The sequence below is a fragment of the Dipodomys merriami genome, unplaced genomic scaffold, assembly GCF_024711535.1.
Source record: "Dipodomys merriami isolate MVZ:Mamm:240054 unplaced genomic scaffold, mDipMer1.0.p SCAF_3, whole genome shotgun sequence".
In the NCBI taxonomy this organism is placed as follows: domain Eukaryota; kingdom Metazoa; phylum Chordata; class Mammalia; order Rodentia; family Heteromyidae; genus Dipodomys; species Dipodomys merriami.
Window position 1 is genome coordinate 39,238,480 of NW_027204492.1, and position 22,862 is coordinate 39,261,341.

Below are 22,862 nucleotides of genomic sequence, written 5' to 3' on the forward strand. Positions count from 1 at the left end.
AGAGCTCAGGCCCAGAATTCAAGCCCCATGACTGGCAAAAAAAAAGACAAAATGAGGTCTTGTGCATGAGGAAGAGAGTTGGTTATTGCAAAGCAACTGTTCATACACAGGAACAGAAAACAATCAGAGGAGTAGGATAGAGACTCAGAGATAGGCCAGTAAATGGGAAAGTACTCTTTTCATGGCTTCAAAAAAATTTTAGTGGCATAAGATACAAGTTGATAGTAGAATTGTAGGAGATATTGGAGGTCTATAGTATTGTATAATAGCAATTCAGTAGTACAATAAATAGCTAAGAAAACATAATATGTTTCAAGGGTAGCATTAAGATTCATCTCAGGATTGTGGTTATAAATGTAAAGTGAGACCAGTCAGTATAGCTTAAGTGTTTTTCTGTGATTTCAGCTATGTGAGGTAGAGACACAATTTATTGGGAAGTAGATTTCAACCAGAGCTGGATTTTTTTAGGTTATTATTATCTTTCAGAGTTGGATTTTGCCAACAAGTATATACAACTTTCCAAATTCATAGCTTCTGCTATGAATGGATTCAAATAAATTCAGAAGCCTGGCACTGGTGGCTCACACCTGTAATCCTAGCTACTCAGGAGGCTGAGATCTGAGGATCATGGTTCAAAGCCAGCCCAGGCAGGGAAGTCCGTAAAACTATTAACTCCAATAAACCACTAGAAAACCGGAAGTGGTGCTGTGGCTCAAGTGGTAGAACCCTTGCCTTGAGCTGAAGAGCGAAGGGATAATGCCCAAGACCAGAGTTCAAGCCCCATGACTGACAAAAAATAAAAAAATAAAATAAATAAATTCAGATTACAAACCCTGACATCTCGCTTGAACATATATACAGGCTTTCATTTTCTTGCAATAATTCCCTCCATAATATCATATACAAACCACTGATATATCATTTACATTGAATTAGATATTGTAAATAATCTACAGATGATTTAAAATGTCTAAGAGGATACATATAAGTTATATGCAAAAGTAACAGCATTTTACATAGAGGACTTGTGCATGTGTAGATTTTGGTATTTGTTGGAAGATCTTAGAATCAATTTCCCATGACTACCCCAGGAATGACTCTGTAACAAAGAGATTGAACAGCCAAAGAAATTGAGTTGTATACATGGGAGTGACCACAGAATTAGTAAGGAGAAAAGTGAGGGTAGGGGTAGGGGCAGTAGAGAACTGTTTAAAGATGTCAGGATCAGGCTACTGAATTATAGGTAATTCCCTATTCAATAACACTTTGATGCTTTTGCTCTGCTATTACTATGTTTTGTATCCTTTACAGATTAGTGTTAAAATATGATAGAAAATAGGAACATATGACTTGGCATGAAGCCTAGCATGGTATTATGCATGATTAGATCTTTAAACATACCTTGTCATGAAATTCAGCTGTGTCATTTTTCAATCCAACATACACATATGCATATAAATGTAACATGGGAGAGGGCACCTTTGGGCAATGACTACAGTTACTTTTGTATAGTGTGTATGTGTGTGTGTGTGTGTGTGTGCGCACACGTGCGCGTGTGCTGGTCCCAGGACTTGAATTCAGGGCCTTAAGCTTTTTTTGCTCAAGGGAGGTTCTACTACTTTAGCCACAGCTCCGCTTCCAGCTTTTTTGGGGGCAGTTAATTGGAGATCAGAGTCTCATAGACTTTCCTGCCCTGTTGGCTTCAAACCACATGCCACAGATCAGCTTCCTGAGTAGCTAGGATTACAGGCAAGAGCCACTGGCGCCCAGCTATTTTGGAGTTTAGAAAGGTTTTTTTTTTTTTTCTCTGTACTTTTTTAATTCCTAAATTTCCCTAATTGAGCATTAAATGTTTTTGTTTTGTTTTGTTTTGTTTTGGGTCCGGTTGTGGGGCCTGAACTCTGGGTCTGGGCACTGTCCCTCAGCTCTTCAGCTCAAGGCTAGCACTCTACCACTTGAGCCATAGCGCCACTTGCGGCTTTTTTCTTTTTGCTTATGTGGTGCTGAGGAATCGAACCCAGGGCCTCATGCATTCAAGGCAAGCACTCTACCACTGAGCTACCTTCCCAGTCAGCCCTAAATGTTTTTATAATTTAAAAATGCTTTTTTAAAAGGACTTATGTATTTACACCCATTTGTAATTAAATACTAGCTGTGTTCTTGGCTGAAGTGTTAAAGACTTAGTCAGGCAGAAATAAGTTCCTTGACAAGTGATAGGAAATAAAAGATTTGAGAAGATGGAAGTTGACATATTTTTTTAAATGACCAGATAGACATAGACATAGATTTTGGTCTAGCAACTAAAGTATAATAAAATGCCTGACAATGAAATTATCATTGAAATATTAAAAATATTTTAACTTTGGAAAAAAGGAATATTGACAAACCTGCTTCCTGCTTTGAGCTCTTGCATTCCGTAGTCTTCGTGCAGAATAAAAGATAAAATAGCCCACAGTTGCTGCAGTAATAATGAAAAAGGACACGGAAACGAAGAAAATTGAATAGTGATTCACCCAAGGGCCATGTTTTTTCCCTACTTCGATGACCATTGTTACTTGGATGCCTCTTTGAATAGAATGTAGAATTTTTGTTCCTTTTAGATTGCCAATCATGATTGCAACAATGTCTCCTGCACCTGTAAAAGAAAGTGAATCCAGTTTTACTTTAATATTCTTAATTTAAAATCCAATTGTTAACCCAATTTAAAATGAGACCAAATGAGGCAAAAGGATATACCTTCATTCAGATACCTACTACAGGAGATATAAATGTGCATGAAACTGGGTTTCTGATCCATAGAAGCTCATAATTGAGTAAAAAATCTATTATGCCCCTGTTTTCACTGTATTGGATGTTGGTATAATTTGGGGAGGGGAAGGGGAAAAGCTTGTTTAAATAGGGACACAGGTGGACCCATTGCAACAATGAGATGTACAAGATGTTATGTTGAAAAATGAATTTTACAACTTTGGCGGGATGGGGGGGTGATGGGAGGGGAGGGCAGGGATAGTAAGGGGAAACAAAGGAGGAGGCAACAATGCTTGATAAGAAATATATTCATTACTTTGCTCATGTAATTGTAACCCCTCTGTGAATGGTATTTTCATAATAAAAAAACTTATTAATAGAAAAAAAGAATCTATTATGTAAAATAGATACCTCCCCTCTATTCAGATTAATTACCAGTCACTCAACAATATTGCCTTTGGGCAGTACAATGAAGGCTTGCTTATTGACAAATAGTACCTTGGATGATAGAAAATAGAACAAATCTTAGGGAATCTGAGATTTGGGAAACAGAAAAACATATAGCTATATATTTTCCAGTTTATAAGGTGATGGGTTATAATATGCACCCACTACTCACAAGTACAAGTATTTAAGTAACAGGATAGTAATCTGAGACAACACAAATGTCCCATTTTTCTATATCTTCAAAAGCAATGTAGAGGTTGTTCAAGATACTTGGGAAGAGGAAGGAGATCAAGGAGATGGTGGCAGGGTAGGGACAAGGGAGGGAAATGGGGGATGAATATGATTAAAGTAGATTTTAATACATGTGTGAGAATGTTGTAATGGGTCATGTTATTTTTACAATTAATATATGCTATTAAAAATTAAAGAATGAAAAATTTGTTCAAGGTGCTCTGTGTTTTACATAGATCTGACCAGGTTAGCAATTGATAGAAAGGTATTTTTCTGCCTAGGGGTTATAGCTAAGAGGTAGAGCAGTTATCTAGCATTTTCAGGGCCATGGGTTTGATTCCCAGCACTACAAAGAATAAAAAAACCAGAAATGTTCAATTAAGGACAAGCATGAAATCAGACTAATTTTATTACTACAAGCCCAATGTCTATAATAACATCTTTTTGTTCCCAAATGTATGCTTTTCTTTGAAAAATGACATTGTTCCCAATGCTCTGAGAATATCATATTGTTCATTCCATTCCAATGCTTATCAAGACTTATATTCCTCCTACTTTATATGACTCAAGATCAATAAACTTAGGCAAATAATAGAGCTCTTTGAATGCTAAGCTATTGCCAGCCTGAGAAACTTCCCATTGGTATTAGGTTTAGACCCGAATCTAGGTTAATGATCAAACTCTGATCTGCAATAAGCAACCACACACAAACAAGAATCTAAAAAGACCTTTAGACAAGAATTTAAACATAAAAGTACAATCCTAAAATACTATTGATATTTCCAAAGATCAAATTAAGGGTATAAATCTTAAATGCTAATATACATTGTAGAATTTCTGTATAAGTAATTGCTTATAGTCAAAATAGTCAAAATCTTCAATAGTCAAAATTTTCAAAAGATCAGGCCACAAAGAAATATCTCATAGTACATATTTTTGATCTTCTTCTTAGTTGGAGTTATTATTTTCCATATATATATATATATATATATTTAAGGGGTCTCATTATAGATCCTTAAAGACTATTTTTACATATGGAGCCATTTAGTTAAACTCTCTTCTAACTCTACTAATTTGTGATCATTCAGTGTGATAGCGGTTAATGATGCTCTTCTTTCAATTACACGGGAAAAAAATTCAAAAGCAGTGGGAAGTGGAGTCTGAAATATAAGTATCTCCTAGTTCATTTTCTCAATGTGAATATATGACCTAAATGTTTCTGATGGGTCTGGAGAACTGGTCATTTTGCAAGAGGGTGACTTTTTTTTTTCAATTTATGGGCTTTACATTTCTAGCTATGACACTACGAGCACAGACATTATTTATCTTTATTACTGCAGACATTATTTGCCTTTGTTACTATATGCCACCTTTCAAGATAAGGTGTAGTTATAGAGTTGTAATTAGGGTTTGGGGAATGACTCCATTGATAGAACAACTGTCTAGTACATCTGAGTTCATACTTCAGCGTGCACACACACGCACAAACTTGCAGGAGGCTGAGTAGCTGAGATCTGAGGTTGCTATTTGAGGCTAGTTCAGGAAGACAAATCTAGGAGAAGCCATCTTCAATTAACTAGCAAAAATTTATATGTCTAACTCAAGTGGTAGAGTGCCAGCTATGAGTAAAAAAGCCAGGCAGAGTGCAATGCTCTGAGTTCAAGCCCCAATACTGGCACAAAAAAGAGAAAAACATATACCCAATATATCACGCTTTTAATTTTTGATACTATACGCTGTATAATACTTGAACACAGATAATTATAAAACTGGAGCTTTGGAATATGCAACATTTTTAAGTATTTCTTTTTTTTTATTCTGTGGATATTTATTCTACTTCAAGTAACAAAACCTACGAAGTCCTGTGTTGTAATGTACAGTGATATAACACTCTGCAATACAAAATACAATGTACAGATATTTCTATCAAGTAAACCTAAAGAAACACACTTGATTTTTACACTTGGGTATTAAATTAGAAAAATTTGCTTTATACGTAAAAAAATCTGTGCATCATATTAGATGTTGCAACTTTCACTCACTTCAATGTTATTTAGCTACTGACACTTGGCGTGTATCACCGGACAGTCCAAAGCGCTGTCAATGTTTTCTCAACTGAAATTTTGTGCTATAAAGTGAAAAATCTGTAGTGATGTACAATGGAATAAAAGACCTCAAAGAACAAATGAAATTTTTTTTAATTTAATTTTATTTTATTTGAGAACATACTGTACAGAGGGGCTACAATTACATGGGCAGGATAATGCATACATTTCTTACCAAGCATTGCAGCCTCCTCCTTTGTTTACCCTTCACCTCCCTTCCCAGCCTCCCCCCTCCCCCCAGCCAATTATACCCCCCTCCCCCCCCACACCGACATTGTAAAGTTGGTTTTGACATGACATTTTGTACTTCTCATTGTTGCAACAGGTCCACCTGAATCCTTAAACGACTTGTTTGTCCCCATCTCCTCCACATGTTATACTGACATCAAATATAGTGAAAGCCGGGGTTACACTGTGGGGGAGGGACATACAAAGCAACAAAGAAATAATCTTATAAATGCGTTAGAAACACATGCATGAAAGAAACGAAAACATTAAAATACATATTTAAGGGTTCATTTTCCTAACATCACATTATCTGACCTTTTCCGCTTGACTCATACCAAAGAAGCATAGGTCCCATGGTTTCCCTTATTTACAAATGAAATTTTTAAAGTATTTCTTAAGTCACAGATATGGCCTTCAGATATGTTTTTGCTTAAGAGAAATTAGGTTTTCCTTCTTTTACAAGATAAGAGGTGGGTGGCAGGGGAATATATTGACCATTGTGGTAAGAGATTACAACAAGGCAAGTCAAGAAATGTGCATTGTTTACATAGTAGGAACGGTGCTGTATTATCTCTCCATAATCCATATTCATACATGCTATATGTAGTCTAACAATAAAACCATGTCTTACTTATGTAACTGCAACCCCCCAACACATAACCTTTTCAATTAAAAAAGAAAATTAAAAAACCCAAAGAATCATCTTTCTAATCATATAAAAGATGTATTTTCAAGTATTAGGATATAGCTACTCCTCTCCCCAAACCCTTGCAGTACTGCTCCCCTTCCAGTGATCCCAGTCAGTTAATAACACCACAAGCCTTTTGATCACCTGTTTTAGTAAGCACAGAATCATAAGAGTTTTCTTTTGTTTATATTTATTTGTGCATATACTATGGCTTAACCTCAGAACCTTACATTCTTGCTTGGCATTTGTTACTTAAATGACTTGGAGCCTCTACCACACCTCCAGTTCTGACTTTTTTGGCTGGTTAATTGGAGCTAAAAGTCTGTTGAACATTTCTTATGGGCTGGCTCTAAAACCATGATCCTTAGATCTCAAATCTTCAGATACTCTTGAGTATCTGGTGCTGGGCTCAGAATCATGTTTGATTTTTTCATTGCTCACCTACCCACTCATAGTGATGCTATTTATTTTCTTTCTGTCTCCCATTACCAGAACCTTCTTTCTGTTCCAGTGGCATTAGTATTAGCTTTTAAAATTCCTTTGCCTAAACTATTCCAGTAACCTCAAGTAACACCTTGGTCACTATATCTCCACTATACTTGAAGTTTTGTTTATCAAATACCTTCAAGTCCAATATCCTTAAACATAGCCTCTTAACGTTTCAGCAAAGTTTACCTTCCTATTTGCCTATTTCCATCACTTGCTTGGATCATGCTTCAACCTTGTTCAGAAATAAGATCTGACTCCTTAGCCTAGCGTGTCAAGCCTTAGATGATCTGGTCTTGACTGACTTTTGTAGCTTGGTTTATCTTCCTATATCCCCAATTCATGAATAGTGTAGTCTACTCATATCGTACTATCTACTGTAAATTACTACTCATAAACATTCTGTTCCTTCTCCTCCCTTAGCTTAAAATGTCTTGCATCTGTTCTGACAATCCTCCCTTCTTTGGTTACCTATGTTTTACTGAATATCCACCTCAAATGTTGCCCCTTAAAAATTTGGACTAATAGACAAAAAGTTTGAAAAATTGATTTGGAAAGTATGAGGTAGATTCCAAGGGTCGCTACTCAAAAACATACCATTATAGTTAGATGAAGTTTTAACCTAGGAAAGTCAAGTAATGTAGAATTCCCACCTTTTAAGTGAGAAAGTAAATGCTTGCTCTTTGTTACTTGTTACTTGTTTTTTGCAAGGACCTCCCTTCCCCTGGTCCTAGGACTTGACCTCAGGACCTGGGTGCTATCCCTTGGCTTTTTTACTCAAGGTGGCACTCTACTGGTTGAGCCACAGCTCTACTTTTAGCCTTTGTGTGGTTAATTGAGGTAAGAGTCTCAAAGACTTTCCTCTCCAGGCTGGCTTTAAACAGTGGTCCTCAGATATCAGCCTCTTGAATAGCTAGGATAACAGGCATGAGCTACCAGGGCCTGGCTCTGTCAACTATTTATAGTTTCATTTTGCTTTGCATCTCAGTTGGCATGCTACTCCCTTTCTAAGTTCAGAACTTTTTCAGGCCAGGTGGTGTCATGCACCCTTGTAATCCTAGCTACTCAGGAAGCAGAAATAAGTGAGAATGGAAGTTTAAGGCCAGTTTGAGTAAAAGGTTAGTAAGATCATAATAAGTCAGGTATGGTGGCTCATACTGCAATCACATAGGATGCAGAGTTGGAAGGATGGCAGTTTGAGGACAGCCCAACTAGAAAGTTAGTGAAAGTTCATCTTAGAAGAACAAGCTGGGTATGGTGACACATAGTTGACATCCTAGCTACCCAGGAGGCATAGGTAGGAGGGTTTTGGTCTGAGGTTGGCAGTAAGATACAAGCAAGACTCTATCTGAGAAAATTGCCTTTAGGGCAGAGAATTCCACAATTAACTACAGTAATGCCTTTCTTATGTGGTACTATCAGGAGATTAGATGATTCACATAGGTAAAATTTATATGTAACAAGCACTTAATAGCTTTACACAAATAATTTTCTTTTTTGGTGGTATAAGGCTTGAACTCAGAACCTCATGCTTTCTAGACAGGTGCTCTACGATTTGAGTCATGCTATAAGCCCATAAAATACTTAATTTAAAAAAAATTAAAATTTAAAAAATTTAAATTTTTAAAATTTAAATTTTTAAAATTTAAATAAAAAATTTTTTAAAAAAATACCATACAGAGGGGTTACAATTACATGGGCAAGGTGATGAGTACATTTCTTTTTTTTGGGGTGGGGTTCCAGTTGTGGGGCCTGAACTCTGGGCCTGGGCACTGTCCCTCAGCTCTTCAGCTCAAGGCTAGCGCACTACCACTTGAGCCACAGCGCCACTTCCGGCTTTTTTCTTTTTTTCTTATGTGGTGCTCAGGAATCAAACCCAAGGCCTCATGCATGCAAGGCATGCGCTCTACTACTGAGCCACCTTCCCAGCCCAATGCGTACATTTCTTATCAAGCATTGTTGCCTCCTCCTTTGTTTCCCCTTCCCATCCCTTCCCATCCCCCCTTCCCCCCCCAAGCTTTCCCCTTCCCAACCCCCACCCCCACCCCTGTCCTTGCTTTGTATGTCCCTCCCCCACAATATAACCCCTGTTTCCACTGTATTTGATGTTGGTATACTTTGTGGAGGGGAAGGGAAAAAATTGTTTAAATAGGGATAGAGGTGGACCCATTGCAACAATGAGATGTACGAGACGTTATGTCGAAAAACGAACTTTACAAAATACTTAATTTTAACAACTTTTATGCAAGAAAATTATTAAGAGCAAAGATATAATTTTAACATAGTTAAACACACTTGGCTAAGACTGAATCTTTTAAAAAGCATGTACAAGTAGCCCTATATAGACTAGTCTATAGATGAACAGAAATATACTAAGCACAAAAAGAATATATACATATCTATGTGTATGTATATTATATATAGTCCTGGGTCTTGAAATCTGGGCCTGGGAGCTGTCCTTGAGCTTTTGTGCTCAAGGTTAGTACTCTCTCACTTGAATCACAGGTCTACTTCAGGCTTTTTTTTGTGGTTAATTAGAGGTAAGAGTCTCATAGACTTTCCTGCCTGGGCTGGCTTCTAACTGTGACCCTCAGATCTCAGCCTCCTGAGTAAGGAGGATTAGAGGCATGAGCCACTCGTGTTCAAAGTAGAATATTGTATGAGACTCTCTAAGCAGCATTTTTTCTGCATAACAGATATGCATATCTTACATCAATAAATTACCATCAGTGTTTTTCCTTAACAAAAATCCATATTCCTAGCAGACTTAATCATCAAAGACTTGGTAATTCTTTCACATTTCCTTGAATGATTTATAAGCTAACCTCTTAGATGTTATCACTTTTGAAAAATGCTTAAATTAAATTTTAAACAAAAATTAGCAACACAATTTTATAATATATTCTGTGATGGCTTGATTGTGGTAGTTAATTTATGAAAATTGATGATTGCTTTTTATGTTGCCTAGATGCAAGGTAGTAGCAGAACACTGTTACAAGGTCTTTTGGGTTTCAGGACAATGTGTTGCAAAGTAGCTCAGACTGGTTTCAAACTCACAACCCTTCTGCTTCAGTGTCTCAAGAACCATGCTTGGCTTCCTGACTTATGGTACAAGCTCTTGTTCAGGATCAGAGCTTTATAAGGTCCTCACTTGTATTACCAAAACCATAGCAAAGAAAAAAACACCCCCATCTGTTAAGCTGATCCCATTATATTAAAACATTTAAATAGTTACTATAAAGGAGATGTACAGAGCTCATTACACATTTAATGTGTAGACCACTATGAATAAAGTAAATTCATCTGCTACAATCTCTACAGTTCCCAAAATATTCCATCTGAAATAGTGGGCGAGTACAGTCATAATACTCAATGCACATATATGAATATGGAACTAGGAAACTTGAGGAGATGGATAGAGATCAGATAGATGGGGCTGGGCAGAATGATGTAAGAGAAGACTGATTAAGATGTAATACATACAAAATGAACATGTTAAATTGAAATCCCCTTGTACATGTATTTTAAGATAATTATAAAAAAACTAAAACATTTTATCTTCATTTGTACTACCTTAGGTTCTTATTCTAGGAAGAACTATAATAATTTTGAATGGGCATTTTAAAATAATCAAAGACTACTTAGGCCCTGGTCTCTCACACCTTTAATTCTAGCTACTCAGAAAGCTGAGATCTGAGGACCACATTTTGAAACCAGACTGGAGGGGAAAGTCTGTGATACTCTTATCTCCAATTAACCACCAAAAAGCCAGAAGTGAAGGTATGGCAAAGTGCTAGAGCACCAGCTTTGAGCGAAAAAGCTAAAACAAAGCCTCAAGACCCTGAGTTCAAGTCCCAATACCAGCACAGACAGACAATAATTGAAGACTGCCTTATTTTTAAACTGGGATACATTGGTTACAATTTACTATTGACACTTGATCAACTTTGTAAGCTGCTATTAAACACGGTAGTAATATTATTTGTCCCCAAACTCTTTTGATTTTTACCAATGTCATATGTCTTTGGAACTCAAATGGACCTTGAAGAACATCCAGTCTGACCCACATTTTTTGGTTATGGGGATTGAACTCAGGACCTGGGTACTGTCCCTGAGATCTTTTTCCAGAAGGCTAGTGCTCTACCACGTTGAGCCACAGTGCCACTTTTAGTTTTCTTGTGGCTAATTGGAGATAACAGTCTGTCACAAACTTTCCTGCCTAGGTTGGCAGATCTCAGCCTCCTGAGTAGCTAGGATAACGGTCATGAGTTACCTTCACCCAGCTCTGACCCACTTTGAATATCATGTTGGGGGACAAATATCATTACTTAACTTGTTGCTTGTAACAGTGAGTGTCCTCTCTAATTTTATCTTTTTAATCTGCTGTTGGCTCAGAAAAGACCATCAAATCTGGGTCTACAGAAAGGCTAATGCAGGTTTCCAGAGACAGAAAGCCTGAAGGCTTCAGTGCAAGTACTCTTTTAAGTTTATGTTGGATTTTTAGTGAAATTGTTGTTTACTTCTTGAATTGTGAGTTTTCTCTGTATAACTGAGGCCCCCAGACAAGATTTATCTATAAAGCAGGCCCCTAACATATTTAATCCACATGTCAATCCTATAAGGTAGGCATTGCTATTGTCCCTACTAAAGATAAAATTTAATTCCCAACACCATACAAAAAGATAAAATTGACTAACCTGCCTAGGACAATTCAACTTGTGAGTGCTAGAACTGGTTTTTGAAGCCAAAATAATTAGGCTTTAGTGCCTTTTAATAATTATTTCACACTATTTCTCTATCTTTAATAAGATCTAGAACTGTTAGTGGAATTTAAAAATGAAAATTAAATAGTTTCATTCAAGGGTGCTATTTTAAAGTTTAACAACTAGTTCTCAGGGTCAGTGGCTGTCCTGATTTATATTGTGTACTAATTTTTAAGGTGTAAATACCCTGGTCATGGTCATATAAATATGGAGTTGGGAGGGAATTGTATAACTAGTTTAGCAATCTAGCTATAACTGACTATTAGACATTACTTGTCAAATGATATCCAAGTACAAGTAGTATGCAATTCAAAATTTAACAAACTCATTTTGCTTATTGGCTTTTTGGGGGGTTGATACTGGGAATTGAACTCAGGGCTCTGAACTTGCTCAGTTTGCTTATTCTACTACTGAAGCCATACTTCCAGCCCTACCATTTGCTGGGTATTGTGGAGACTGAGTCTACCTCAGCTGGCTTTATACTATGCTTCATGGGATCTCAGCCTCCTGAGTAGCCAGGTTTACATAGGATAGATATTTATACCTATGATCATATCTATATATGGTCATATTTAGAACTAATACTGAACATTTAATCATCCTGATTGACAGTGTATTGGGGAAGAAAAAGTGAAGAAAACATTTAAAACACATACAGAAAAGCAAGTAGCTGTTTTCATTTTTAACAAGGTTTGAAAAGAATGTCAATTTTTTTTTCCAAAAGGAAAAGTTAAAAATAAAATCTTTGGCCTCTGTTAAATACTGAGATAATGTTATTACCTTCCTAGAGGAACTCAGAGAACATTTTCAGTGTTCATTTAAGTTGACTTTCTTTAATGAGGGGATGTCAGAGCCTCAGAAGACAAATCCAGTTAAGAAATAATTTGCACTATGGGAGACATTTTACAGTTAATATTCATTCACAATATATAGAAATTGGATCTAAGCTCATGCTGGTAGCCAACTCCTTACATTTCTTTCAAAAAGCTAATGATATTAGAGTGATATAATGATATTATTTGTGAGTATAATATAATGATATTATTTGTGAATATGGATTCATTGAAGAAATATATATTGAGTATCAACCATGTAGTAAGTTCTACGCTTCTAGACCCACGTACAAAAATGTAAAATAAAGCCGAGCATCGGTGGCTCATGCCTGTAATTCTAGCTAGTCAGGAGGCTGAGATCTGAGGATCATGGTTCCAAGCCAAGCTGGACAGGAAAGTCTGTGAGATTTTCATCACCAATTAACTACTCAGAAAAAGGTGGAAGATGTGCTGTGGCTCAAGCAGTAGAGCAGTAGCCTTGAACATAAAGAGGCTCAGGGACAGCACCCAGGACCTGAGTTCAAGCTCCAGGACTGGGAAAAATGTAAAATAAATTCTGAATCACTTCACAACATAGGGAATGCTCTAAGCAGAATGATAGCATACTTAGGGAACCTTGATATTCAAAGAAACAGGGAGATGAGAATAGTGTGTCTTTCAACCAGTGTTCTACTTTTCGTATTAGAAACGAGGAAGTATTCACAATGTTTTTTTAAAAAAAATATGTTTAAGTAGTTGTACAAAGAGTGACTTGTAAGTAATAGGGCAACTGAAGGTCAAGGTAGTTATTCTAAAACCAAGATCTCATTTAGTACTGCTTAGATGTCCTGATAGTAAAATGCAGTCAGAATTTGGGGAAGCACTGATATCTAGAAAGAACAAGATCTAAATATGAAGAGCTTTTAATTATTTAACTTTCCCTCTATAGCCAAAACTTTTGGGATAGTTGGGGAAAGTCAACTATTTAAAAGAAGGTTATTAAAACTTATAAGACCTACAATCTAAGTAAGAGATGTTTTCATAAAGCAAAAGAATATCCAGAATTTTAAGGTAAATTTGTCTTTCTTACTTCAAAGTCCTGTTTTGAGACAATTTTGATTACTCCCTTTTAATTATTCCTGGTCACAGATGAACCAAATTTCAAACAGTTTTTGTGCTGTTCTGGGGCTTGAACTCAGAACCTTGGAGCTGTCCCTGAGCTTTTTCACTCAAGTCTAGTGTTCTACTACTTGAGCCATAACTCCACTTCCAGCTCCTGCTTGGGCTGGCATTGAACCATGATCCTCAGATCTTAGTTTCCAGAGTAGCTAGGATTATAGGCATGAGCTACTGGTCCTGAGCTACTGGTCCTGATTAAATTTAATATTTAAGTGGACTGCTTTATACAAGTTCTCTTGATTAAAAAATGTTCTATCATTGTACTTTATTGAAGGAATATACAAATAATTTCTTCAAAATATCTGGAAAGGAATCTGACATCATTATGAAGTGTGACAGTGGCACATGCTTATAATTCCAGTTACTGAAGAAGAATTAAGAGGATCATGTTTTAAGACCACCCTTAATACAGTTAGGAATACTCTATCTCAAAAGCAAGCTGGGTGTGGAAGTATATGAATGTGTTTCCAGCTAATTGGGAGGTGGAAATATAATGGTGGTCCCAGGCAAAGTCAGTATGAGACCCTTTCTGAAAAACAAAAAAGCAAAAGGCTTTGGGGCATGGCTTAAGTGGCAGAGTACTTGGCTGGCAAGTACAATGAACTGAGTTAAATCCCTATTACTAAAAAGATGTCATCATGCTCCTAAATAGCCTTTAGTTAAAAACTTGTCTATTGCAGAATATGCAGAGTACATGTTAGCTACTGTTTAAAACAACTATTTTTTAAGCATTCTGTTATTAAAAAATAATCGTTCAAAGAGAAGAGTGGTGGCAAGAAAGGTGATCAAAATCATTTTTTATCAGCATTTTTTAAAGCCAACCCATGAAACAGAAGCATACAGTCCTATAGTAGAGCCTTTACTGCCCTGTGTTTCCAAATACTTCTACTGGATTCTGAAAGCAACAGTGCATCAGGGAATGGAGCATACATTTGGTATAGCACAGAAAGTCTCTGGCAGAGAGAGTACTCGGGAAACAGTGGATTAAAGAGAAATAGAAGCAATTCTTGAAAAGGTCACAGATGAATAAATAGTACATGAAATATCACATGTACAGATAAACAATTCCTAGAATTGTTATGAAAAATGTTTAGTCTTGTCTGAACCATTGTGATTTCTACTAGTGGTTATGTTTAACATTTCATTAAGAACCAAAAAAAGAAGTAGAGCAGCAATTCTCCAATTTTCTGGTATTGGGTTCCTCTTATACTCTTTGATGTTATTGATGATCTCAAAGAACTCTATTTAGATAGGTTATTTCTATTGATATTTATCAGGTTAGAAATTCATACTGAAGCAATTTGAAAATATTAATTCATTGATTTAAAATAGTCATAAATACATGACAATATAATTTATATGATTTTATTTAAAATGACTACATTTCCCAAGAATGTAATATGGAAGAGTTCTACTGTTTATTATTTGGGCAAATTTCTTTAATGTCAGACTTAACAGAACTCTGCTAATGACAGATGGATAGGCATGCTTGCTTCTGCATTAGATCAATTTTGATACATTACTTTAGTTGAGCTTATAAACTATATTGATAGTCACATGGGTAATCCAGTTGGAAAATTGAATGTTTCAATAATTTTTCTATATGAATATTATGTATGTGTACATTTCAATGATACTATATTAAAACTCAACAAATGGTAATTTCTTATCCATTACACCAAATTAAAATATAAAACTATATTAAAGCACTCTTTGTACTTGGGTTAAATGGAAATCCATTGATCTATCTTGCACATTGAATGGATTTTTTTTTCTGTTCCTGGGGTTTGAACTTAGGGCCTGGGTGCTGTCTCTAAGCTTATGTACTCAACTCTAGTGCTCTATCACTTTGAGCCACATCTCTGATTCTGGCTTTTTGTGGTTAATTGAAGATAAGTGTCTCATGGACTTTCTTGCCTGGGTTGACTTTGAACCATGATTCTCAGATCTCAGACTCCTGAGTAGCTAGGATTACAGGTGTGTGCCACCAGCACCTGGCTGAATGAATCTGTTACTCACTCATGGTTTTGCAATGTGATACATTGGTTATCTAGAAAACATTTGTTTATTGAATTAAAATGGTGACTAATTTCAATGAGTCAGTTGTTAATATCAAAAAACTTTCAGTCTGGGAAGTAATCAAGCTCATGTGGTGCTAAAAGTTTTTCAAAATTCTAATTTTTTTTGCTTGATAACAACTTATATCATGGTCACAACCAGTGTCAACTGTTTTCTTTGAAATGACAGACTCACTTTTCATTTTTGAGAAAAAGTCTTCCAAATGTTTTAGTTTGGAAAACCATTGTTTGTTAATAGGTCTTCAAGTTAGAAGCTGCTTGAAGAATCAACTGGTGATCACTCTGTCATACAATGCTTTTCCTTCAAACATTGCATTGGGTGTGCTGCAAAAGCACTTTGTAATTACTTCCCATTTCAGCACACAGAAATATACACATATGTAAGCTGTTCAGGTAGAGATTTAATAAATTATTCATATTGATTCATCCTGGACATTCTTAAATGAAACTAGAATATTTTTCCCTGTAAGTCTGGGGGAGGGTGAAAACAAACACTTCAACACTTCTATCTTAATTTGTTTTAAGATGGCAGGCATTTTATTCACTGTTGCTTTCATGCCATGTATACATATTACCACAGTGATAAGGCAAATTAATGATGTTATGAAAATATTTTAACTTCATAGGCCACTGAGAGAATCTCAGAAATCAGCAGTCCTTGGATGATATTTTGGGAATTTGGGGCTTAGATCCATGATCCTCAATCGTTAAGTTTGTATGAGAATTACCTGGGGGACTTGTTAAAACATTAAGCCACCTGAGCTCCATTCCCTGACTCAGTGTCTGGAGTGGGATGTGGAAATCTACAGGTTTAACAAGTTCTGTTGGTTATTTTATGCATGTGTTCTGTGGACCATACTTTAAAGGCTTTTTCCTCTTTTTAATTGGCATATATTAGTTGTACAAAGGGTTTTCATTGTGATATTTTCATATGAGAAGTACTTAGTTGGCAATTAAGTTGGCACTTGATTGATGCTAAGGTTAAGTAGTTTTGAGAAAGCTACTCAGTCCAAAACAATGCCAAAATTTTCTGAAACTTTGTCAATAGAATTGTTTTTCATATAGAGAAGTTTGAAAATTACCATATTTCTTTTATATTATAACGAATCTCTATTGTTGCCAATATCACCTAAATCACCAACAACAAACTCCTAACTGGTTTCCAAGCTACCAATCTTAGCCCTCCAGATCATTCACATTGCTGCCAGAGGAATTGTTGTAAAGATAAAAACCACCGAGATTATAATGAGCTTTTTAGCTTTATTTCACCTACAAAATAAAGCGCAACATCTTTTTTTTATAAGATCTGGATTCATCTAGCTTAGATGCCCCAATTGACACCATGTAGTGCAGACTTGTCTTGAAGTTATCTGGTTTACTGGTTCCTCATTAAATTAATAACTTCAGTTAGGTACTGTGTCTTTCATCATCACATCTACAATATCCAACTTAACACATGCCAAATAAATGCTTTATGAATATAATAATTTGATGGTGAATGCAATTTCAAGTACAATAACCCCTTCTCATCCACAATTTCACTTTCTGCAGTTTTACTTGTAGTCTAAACCATATTACATGGAAAACTCAAGGCTGGCATTTGACCACTTGAGCCATACTTCCACTCTGGGCTTTTTTTCTGGCTGGCTTCAAACTATAATCCACAGATCTCAATCTCCTGAGTAGTTAGGGTTACAGGTACAAGCCACAAGCTCATGGCTTCAGTTTAGTTTTTAAAGATAATTATTGTGAAGAGATGCTAAGATATACTTCTTCAAAGATGGCATATCTAAAAAGGACATGTCTGCCTAGAACATGCATATATGTAAAAATTAAACAATAATCTTCCTCTATACACCTCATGTTTAGCGTGATGCTTACTGACACAGTGATAACTTTGGAAACGACTATATTGTCAGAGTTGCTCTAATGATGGCAGTAATCCTTTACCAACTTGGGGATTGACTATATCTGTTTTAGATTTATTGTGAAAATGCTAGGAAAAATACCGTGTCAGTCCTAAAGTCAAATTCTAACATTGTCATTCTGGATCACCATCCTGGAAACTGGTTGTTTGGGCACATAAAAGGAGATTCAGAGCATAAAAGAGAACCCTTAAAGTACCTGGAACAGGCATCTATACAACCTTAAAATTATGTTGGCACTAAGGAAAAGAAAGCAAGATACACTACCACAAGATACTATATATATTGTTTAATGAATAAATAGGGTATTGTGTAATTACATTAAAATTTTATGCTAATGTTATTGTTTTGTTGAGGTAAGATCTCTAGGAGCTAAATTCATCATATGCTACTGCAGCTTATTGTTTTCTGGAGGAATGCTAGTCAGTAAACTTTACAGCATCAATGTATTCAATCCAGGAGGATAATTAAACTGCTATATCCAAAGTTGTAAAGAGTGATAAGACTAGTTGATAGAATGGAGTGAAGCAACTGCAAAAGGTGAAAAATAATAAGAAATATGTTATTTGCTGGACAGTAAAAAATGGGTAAGCAGATAGAGGACATTAGGGCTTCTGGGAAAGAAAACTTACACACATGTCTGAAATTATGGTGATACTTATACTCTGTGTTCATTAGCTTGGTTTTTGTATAATACAATGCTTTGGGAATTAATTGCTGTTGTATCCAGGGGACATATATATGGGAATAGCATCAAGTCATAACATATAGACTTAGGATGAAACTGCAATATGGCCTCTGTCAATTGCTACTTTACCCTCACCCTTTAATCTCAGGTGGAATTAGAATAAAAATTTACTCTGTACCTTAAATATTGCCCAGATTTTTGGGGACAGTATTGGAGTTTGAATTCAGAGTCTTTACCTTGCTAGGCAAGTGTTTGAACACTTGAATCATGATCCAGTCATGTTTGTTTTAGTTGTTCTCCAGATAGGGTCTCACACTTTTTGCCTGGTCTGACAATGGATTACAATCCTACTATCAAACACTTCAGTATATCAGGGTTATAGGTCTTTGCAACCATGCCCAGTCCTAGATATGAAAGGACAATAGCCTTTATCAGCTAGACTGTGTTAGTCAGATAAATTAAATAACTTAAAAAGGTATAACAGTTTATTTTGGCTAACATTTCAGAGGTTTCAGTTCATGGTCACTTTGCCTGAGTGCATGGACTTATAGAAGGAGAAATACCATAGTGAGAAGCACATGGTGGAATAAATCTACTCATCTCATGGTGGCCAGGAAGCAGAGAGACAGGAGGAGGGATAAAGGCCCAAATATCCCCCTTCAAGGGCATATCCTTCCTGTAGGCCCTATCTCCTGAAGACTCCATCACTTCCCAATGCACCACAGGTTGGGGAGCAAACTTTTTTGGGGGGGACATACCAGATCCAAACTGTAATACAGACTAAAATATTATTAGCAAGACAAAATGTAATCAAGCTTGATAATGTGAGCTCTCTGAAAGAAAAGACTATACTATTATTTATTTATTGCCTTCTCAATTCTCTCCTCATACCACAACATGCGGCACAGTGTTGGTCATGAAATGGAGTCAAAATTAGGCTTGAACTCAGGTCTTAGGCTCTGTCCCTGAGCTTTTTTGCTCAAGGCTAGTGTTCTACCACTTTGAGCCACAGCACCACTTCTGAGTTTCTGGTGGTTACTTAGAGATAAGAGTCTCACAGACTTTCTTGCCTGGGGTGGCTTTGAACTGCAGTCTTCAGATATCAGCCTCCTGAGTAGCTAGGATTACAGGCATGAATCACCAGTACCCAGCTGTAATCAAATATCACAGAAGCTAGCCTCTCCACTACGGCCCATATATTAATAATAAAAACCTCACAAACCTATATACCTGTTTTTATTCTTTCATAATAAATTGCTTTGAATATAAACTATCCTGACATAAAAGGTTCAAAGACATATAACTAAATGTTTGTCATAACAGTTAAAAACATTGTGTAACTCTATTGGTTTAGTTACTTTCTAACAGGTACAGGATTTAGATTCAGTGACATTGTGAAGCTAGCCTAAAAGCAAAATAAAACAACCTCCTTATTCTCCCAAAAAATATAAAGGAGAAGGCAGAAATTATCAAGTACATGACAATCACTGTGTCCTAAATTGTATTTTAGTTAAGTACTTGGAGATAAAAAGGGTTCTACAGTTAAACAAATTCAGAAAATAATACATTAAACAAAGTTGAACATGGTTTCTTCAGCAGATTAGAAGCCCTGAGGAATGAATGCTGCAGTGATAAAGTATTGCCAGTCACCAAGACTGGACTACAGATGAGGGGGAAGGAGGAAGTTAAGTCATTTTTATTTTTATTTATTTTATTTATTTATTTTTAATTTTGTCTTCTTTCATTTTTCTTTTTTTTTAATTTAATTTTATTTTATTTGAGAACATACTGTACAGAGGGGTTACAATTACATTGGCAGGATAATGCATACATTTCTTACCAAGCATTGCAGCCTCCTCCTTTGTTTACCCTTCACCTCCCTTCCCAGCCTCCCCCCTCCCCCCCACCCAATCATACCCCCCTCCCCCCCCACACCGACATTGTAAAGCTTGCTTTGACATGACATTTTGTAATTCTCCTTGTTGCAACAGGTCCACCTGAATCCTTAAACGACTTGTTTGTCCCCATCTCCTCCACATGTTATACTGACATCAAATAAAGTGAAAGCGGAGGTTACACTGTGGGGGAGGGACATACAAAGCAACAAAGAAATAATCTTATAAATGCGTTAGAAACACATGCATGAAAGAAACGAAAACATTAAAATACATATTTAAGGGTTCGTTTTCCTAACATCACATTATCTGACCTTTTCCGCTTGACTCCTACCTATACTAGATATTGCAAATAAGGGAAACCATGGGACCTATGTTTCTTTGGGCCTGGCTTACTTCACTTAATATAATTTTTTCCAAGCCTTTCCATTTCCTAACAAATGGGGAAATGTCATTCTTTCTGATGGAGGCATAGAATTCCATTGTGTATATATACCACATTTTCTTGATCCATTCATCTACTGAGGGGCATCTGGGTTGGTTCCATCTCTTAGCTATGGTAAATAATGCTGCAATAAACATAGTTGTGCTGGTAGCTTTAGTGTGGTCTTGTTTGTGATCATTTGGGTAAATGCCCAAAAGTGGGATTGCTGGATCATAGGGGAGATCTATGTGAAGTCTTTTGAGGAACCTCCATACTGCTTTCCAAAGTGGTTGAACAAGTTTACATTCCCACCAACAATGAAGTAAGGTTCCTTTCTGTCCACATCCCCTCCAGCATCTGTTGTTGTTAGAGTTCTTGATTTTTGCTGTTCTAACTGGAGTGAATTGATATCTCAATGTTGTTTTGATTTGCATTTCTTTTATGGCTAGGGATGTTGAACATTTCTTCATGTGTCTATTGGCCATCCTTCTTTCTTCTTCAGAGAAGCTTCTCTTTAAGTCTTTCGCCCACTTATTTATTGGGCAGTTGTTTCTTTGAGGATTTGTTGTTGGGTGGTTTAATTTTTTGAGTTCCAAGTATATTTTAGATATGAGTCCCTTGTCCGTTGTATGGCTAGTAAAGATCTTCTCCCAATCGGTGGGCTTTCTATTGATCTTGCTAGCTATGTCATTTGCCCTGCAGAAGCTCTGCAACCTTATGCAATCCCATTTGTCCAACCTTTCTTTGATTTGTTGTGTTTCCGGGTCTCTATTCAGAAAATTTCGGCCTGAGCCAAGGAGACCTAGGGTTTCTCCTATTCCATCCTGTAATGTTTTCAGAGTGTCTGCTTTGAGTTCAAGGTCTTTGATCCATTTGGAGTTGATTCTGGTGCAGGGTGATATATAAGGATCTAGCTTTAGTTTTCTACATGTAGTTAACCAATTTTGCCAGCACCGTTTACTGAAGAGGCTGTCTTTCTTCCATTCTATTGTTTTAGCTTCCTTATCGAAGATTAGATGGCTATAGGTCTGTAGGTTCGTTAGTCATTTTTATTTTTTACCATACCACAGTATGCACTAATTATTTTACTTATATCATCTAATTTACCCTTCATAATAACCATATAAGGTGGATACAATTATTATTCTCCAACCCATAGGGGTGGAACTGAGTTTTAAAGAGATTAATTTGGCAAATACCACAACGTTTCTTCATGATTCAGTTTGTGTCTAAATACAAATGTATCTGATTCCCAAATCTCCTCTCTTTACCACTGTACCAGCAAAAGGACTATAGCCATTTTTATTTTGTTGGAGCCCAATCTATTTTTTCCATTTTTTTCATTAGTGAATATTAACCACACAAAAGGGTTTCATTGTACTGTTTCCATAAAGCATGTAAAAGACTTTTATCAAACTCATCCTGTGTATAACTTTCATACTGTATTATATTGTTTCTTAAAATGAAAATACACAGAAGAGAAAGAAGACAAGACAGTTGTTTCCACTTTTTGATTATGTGATTCCTCCCCAGCATTTCTCAGTAATTGCTCAGAAAAAATTACAATATGGATGGAGTACTACTGTACTCCTACTGCCTATAAAACAATTATATATTTGAATCTGTGGTAGCAAACAGCTGTGATAACCAAAGAAGTATTATGTTAATTAGTACCCAAGTTGCTAACAAGACTTAGAGAACTAATATTCTCTAATTGCTCACTCTATGCCTAGCACTTTATTTACAACACCATAGAACAAAGTCATTACCATGTCTTTTTTATGAATAAGATAAATGAGGTACAGGTTAGCAACCTGCCAAATTATCACATATTTATTCATTGATAGAACTGGAACTCAAGCCAAGCAATGTGAGTCAAGGACACCTGTTCTTGCATTGTAATATGCTATCTTCCAATTTCAAATGGAATACACTCACCTTTGGTACAACAGATTGAAATAAAAATAGAGCAATCATGTAGCTTTGCTTACCATCAAAGGATAAGCTGTTGGCTTTATTTACATTACTCAGGTAAGTCATCCCCTTGTGTTGTTAGTCAGGCCAACTAAAAAGCATCAGCCAGACAGTAACAGCAAAACAAGAGTGGCTTGGTGGTTAGAAAAAGGGAGGTGACTGGTGATTTTACACTGATTACTTTCATTCTT

The 22,862-nt window shown here is 36.2% G+C and overlaps 1 protein-coding gene across 2 annotated transcripts in view; it reads right to left on the bottom strand.

Annotated features, from left to right (window-relative positions):
* The window catches only part of Rnf128 (ring finger protein 128), a 113,444-nt gene that overhangs the window by 30,253 nt on the left and 60,329 nt on the right, over window positions 1-22,862 (bottom strand). For both annotated transcript variants that reach the window (XM_070039981.1, XM_070039979.1), the window contains exon 2: window positions 2,388-2,635. In XM_070039981.1, coding sequence (XP_069896082.1) covers window positions 2,388-2,635 — 248 coding nt within the window. The remainder of the gene's footprint in view (window positions 1-2,387; window positions 2,636-22,862) is intronic.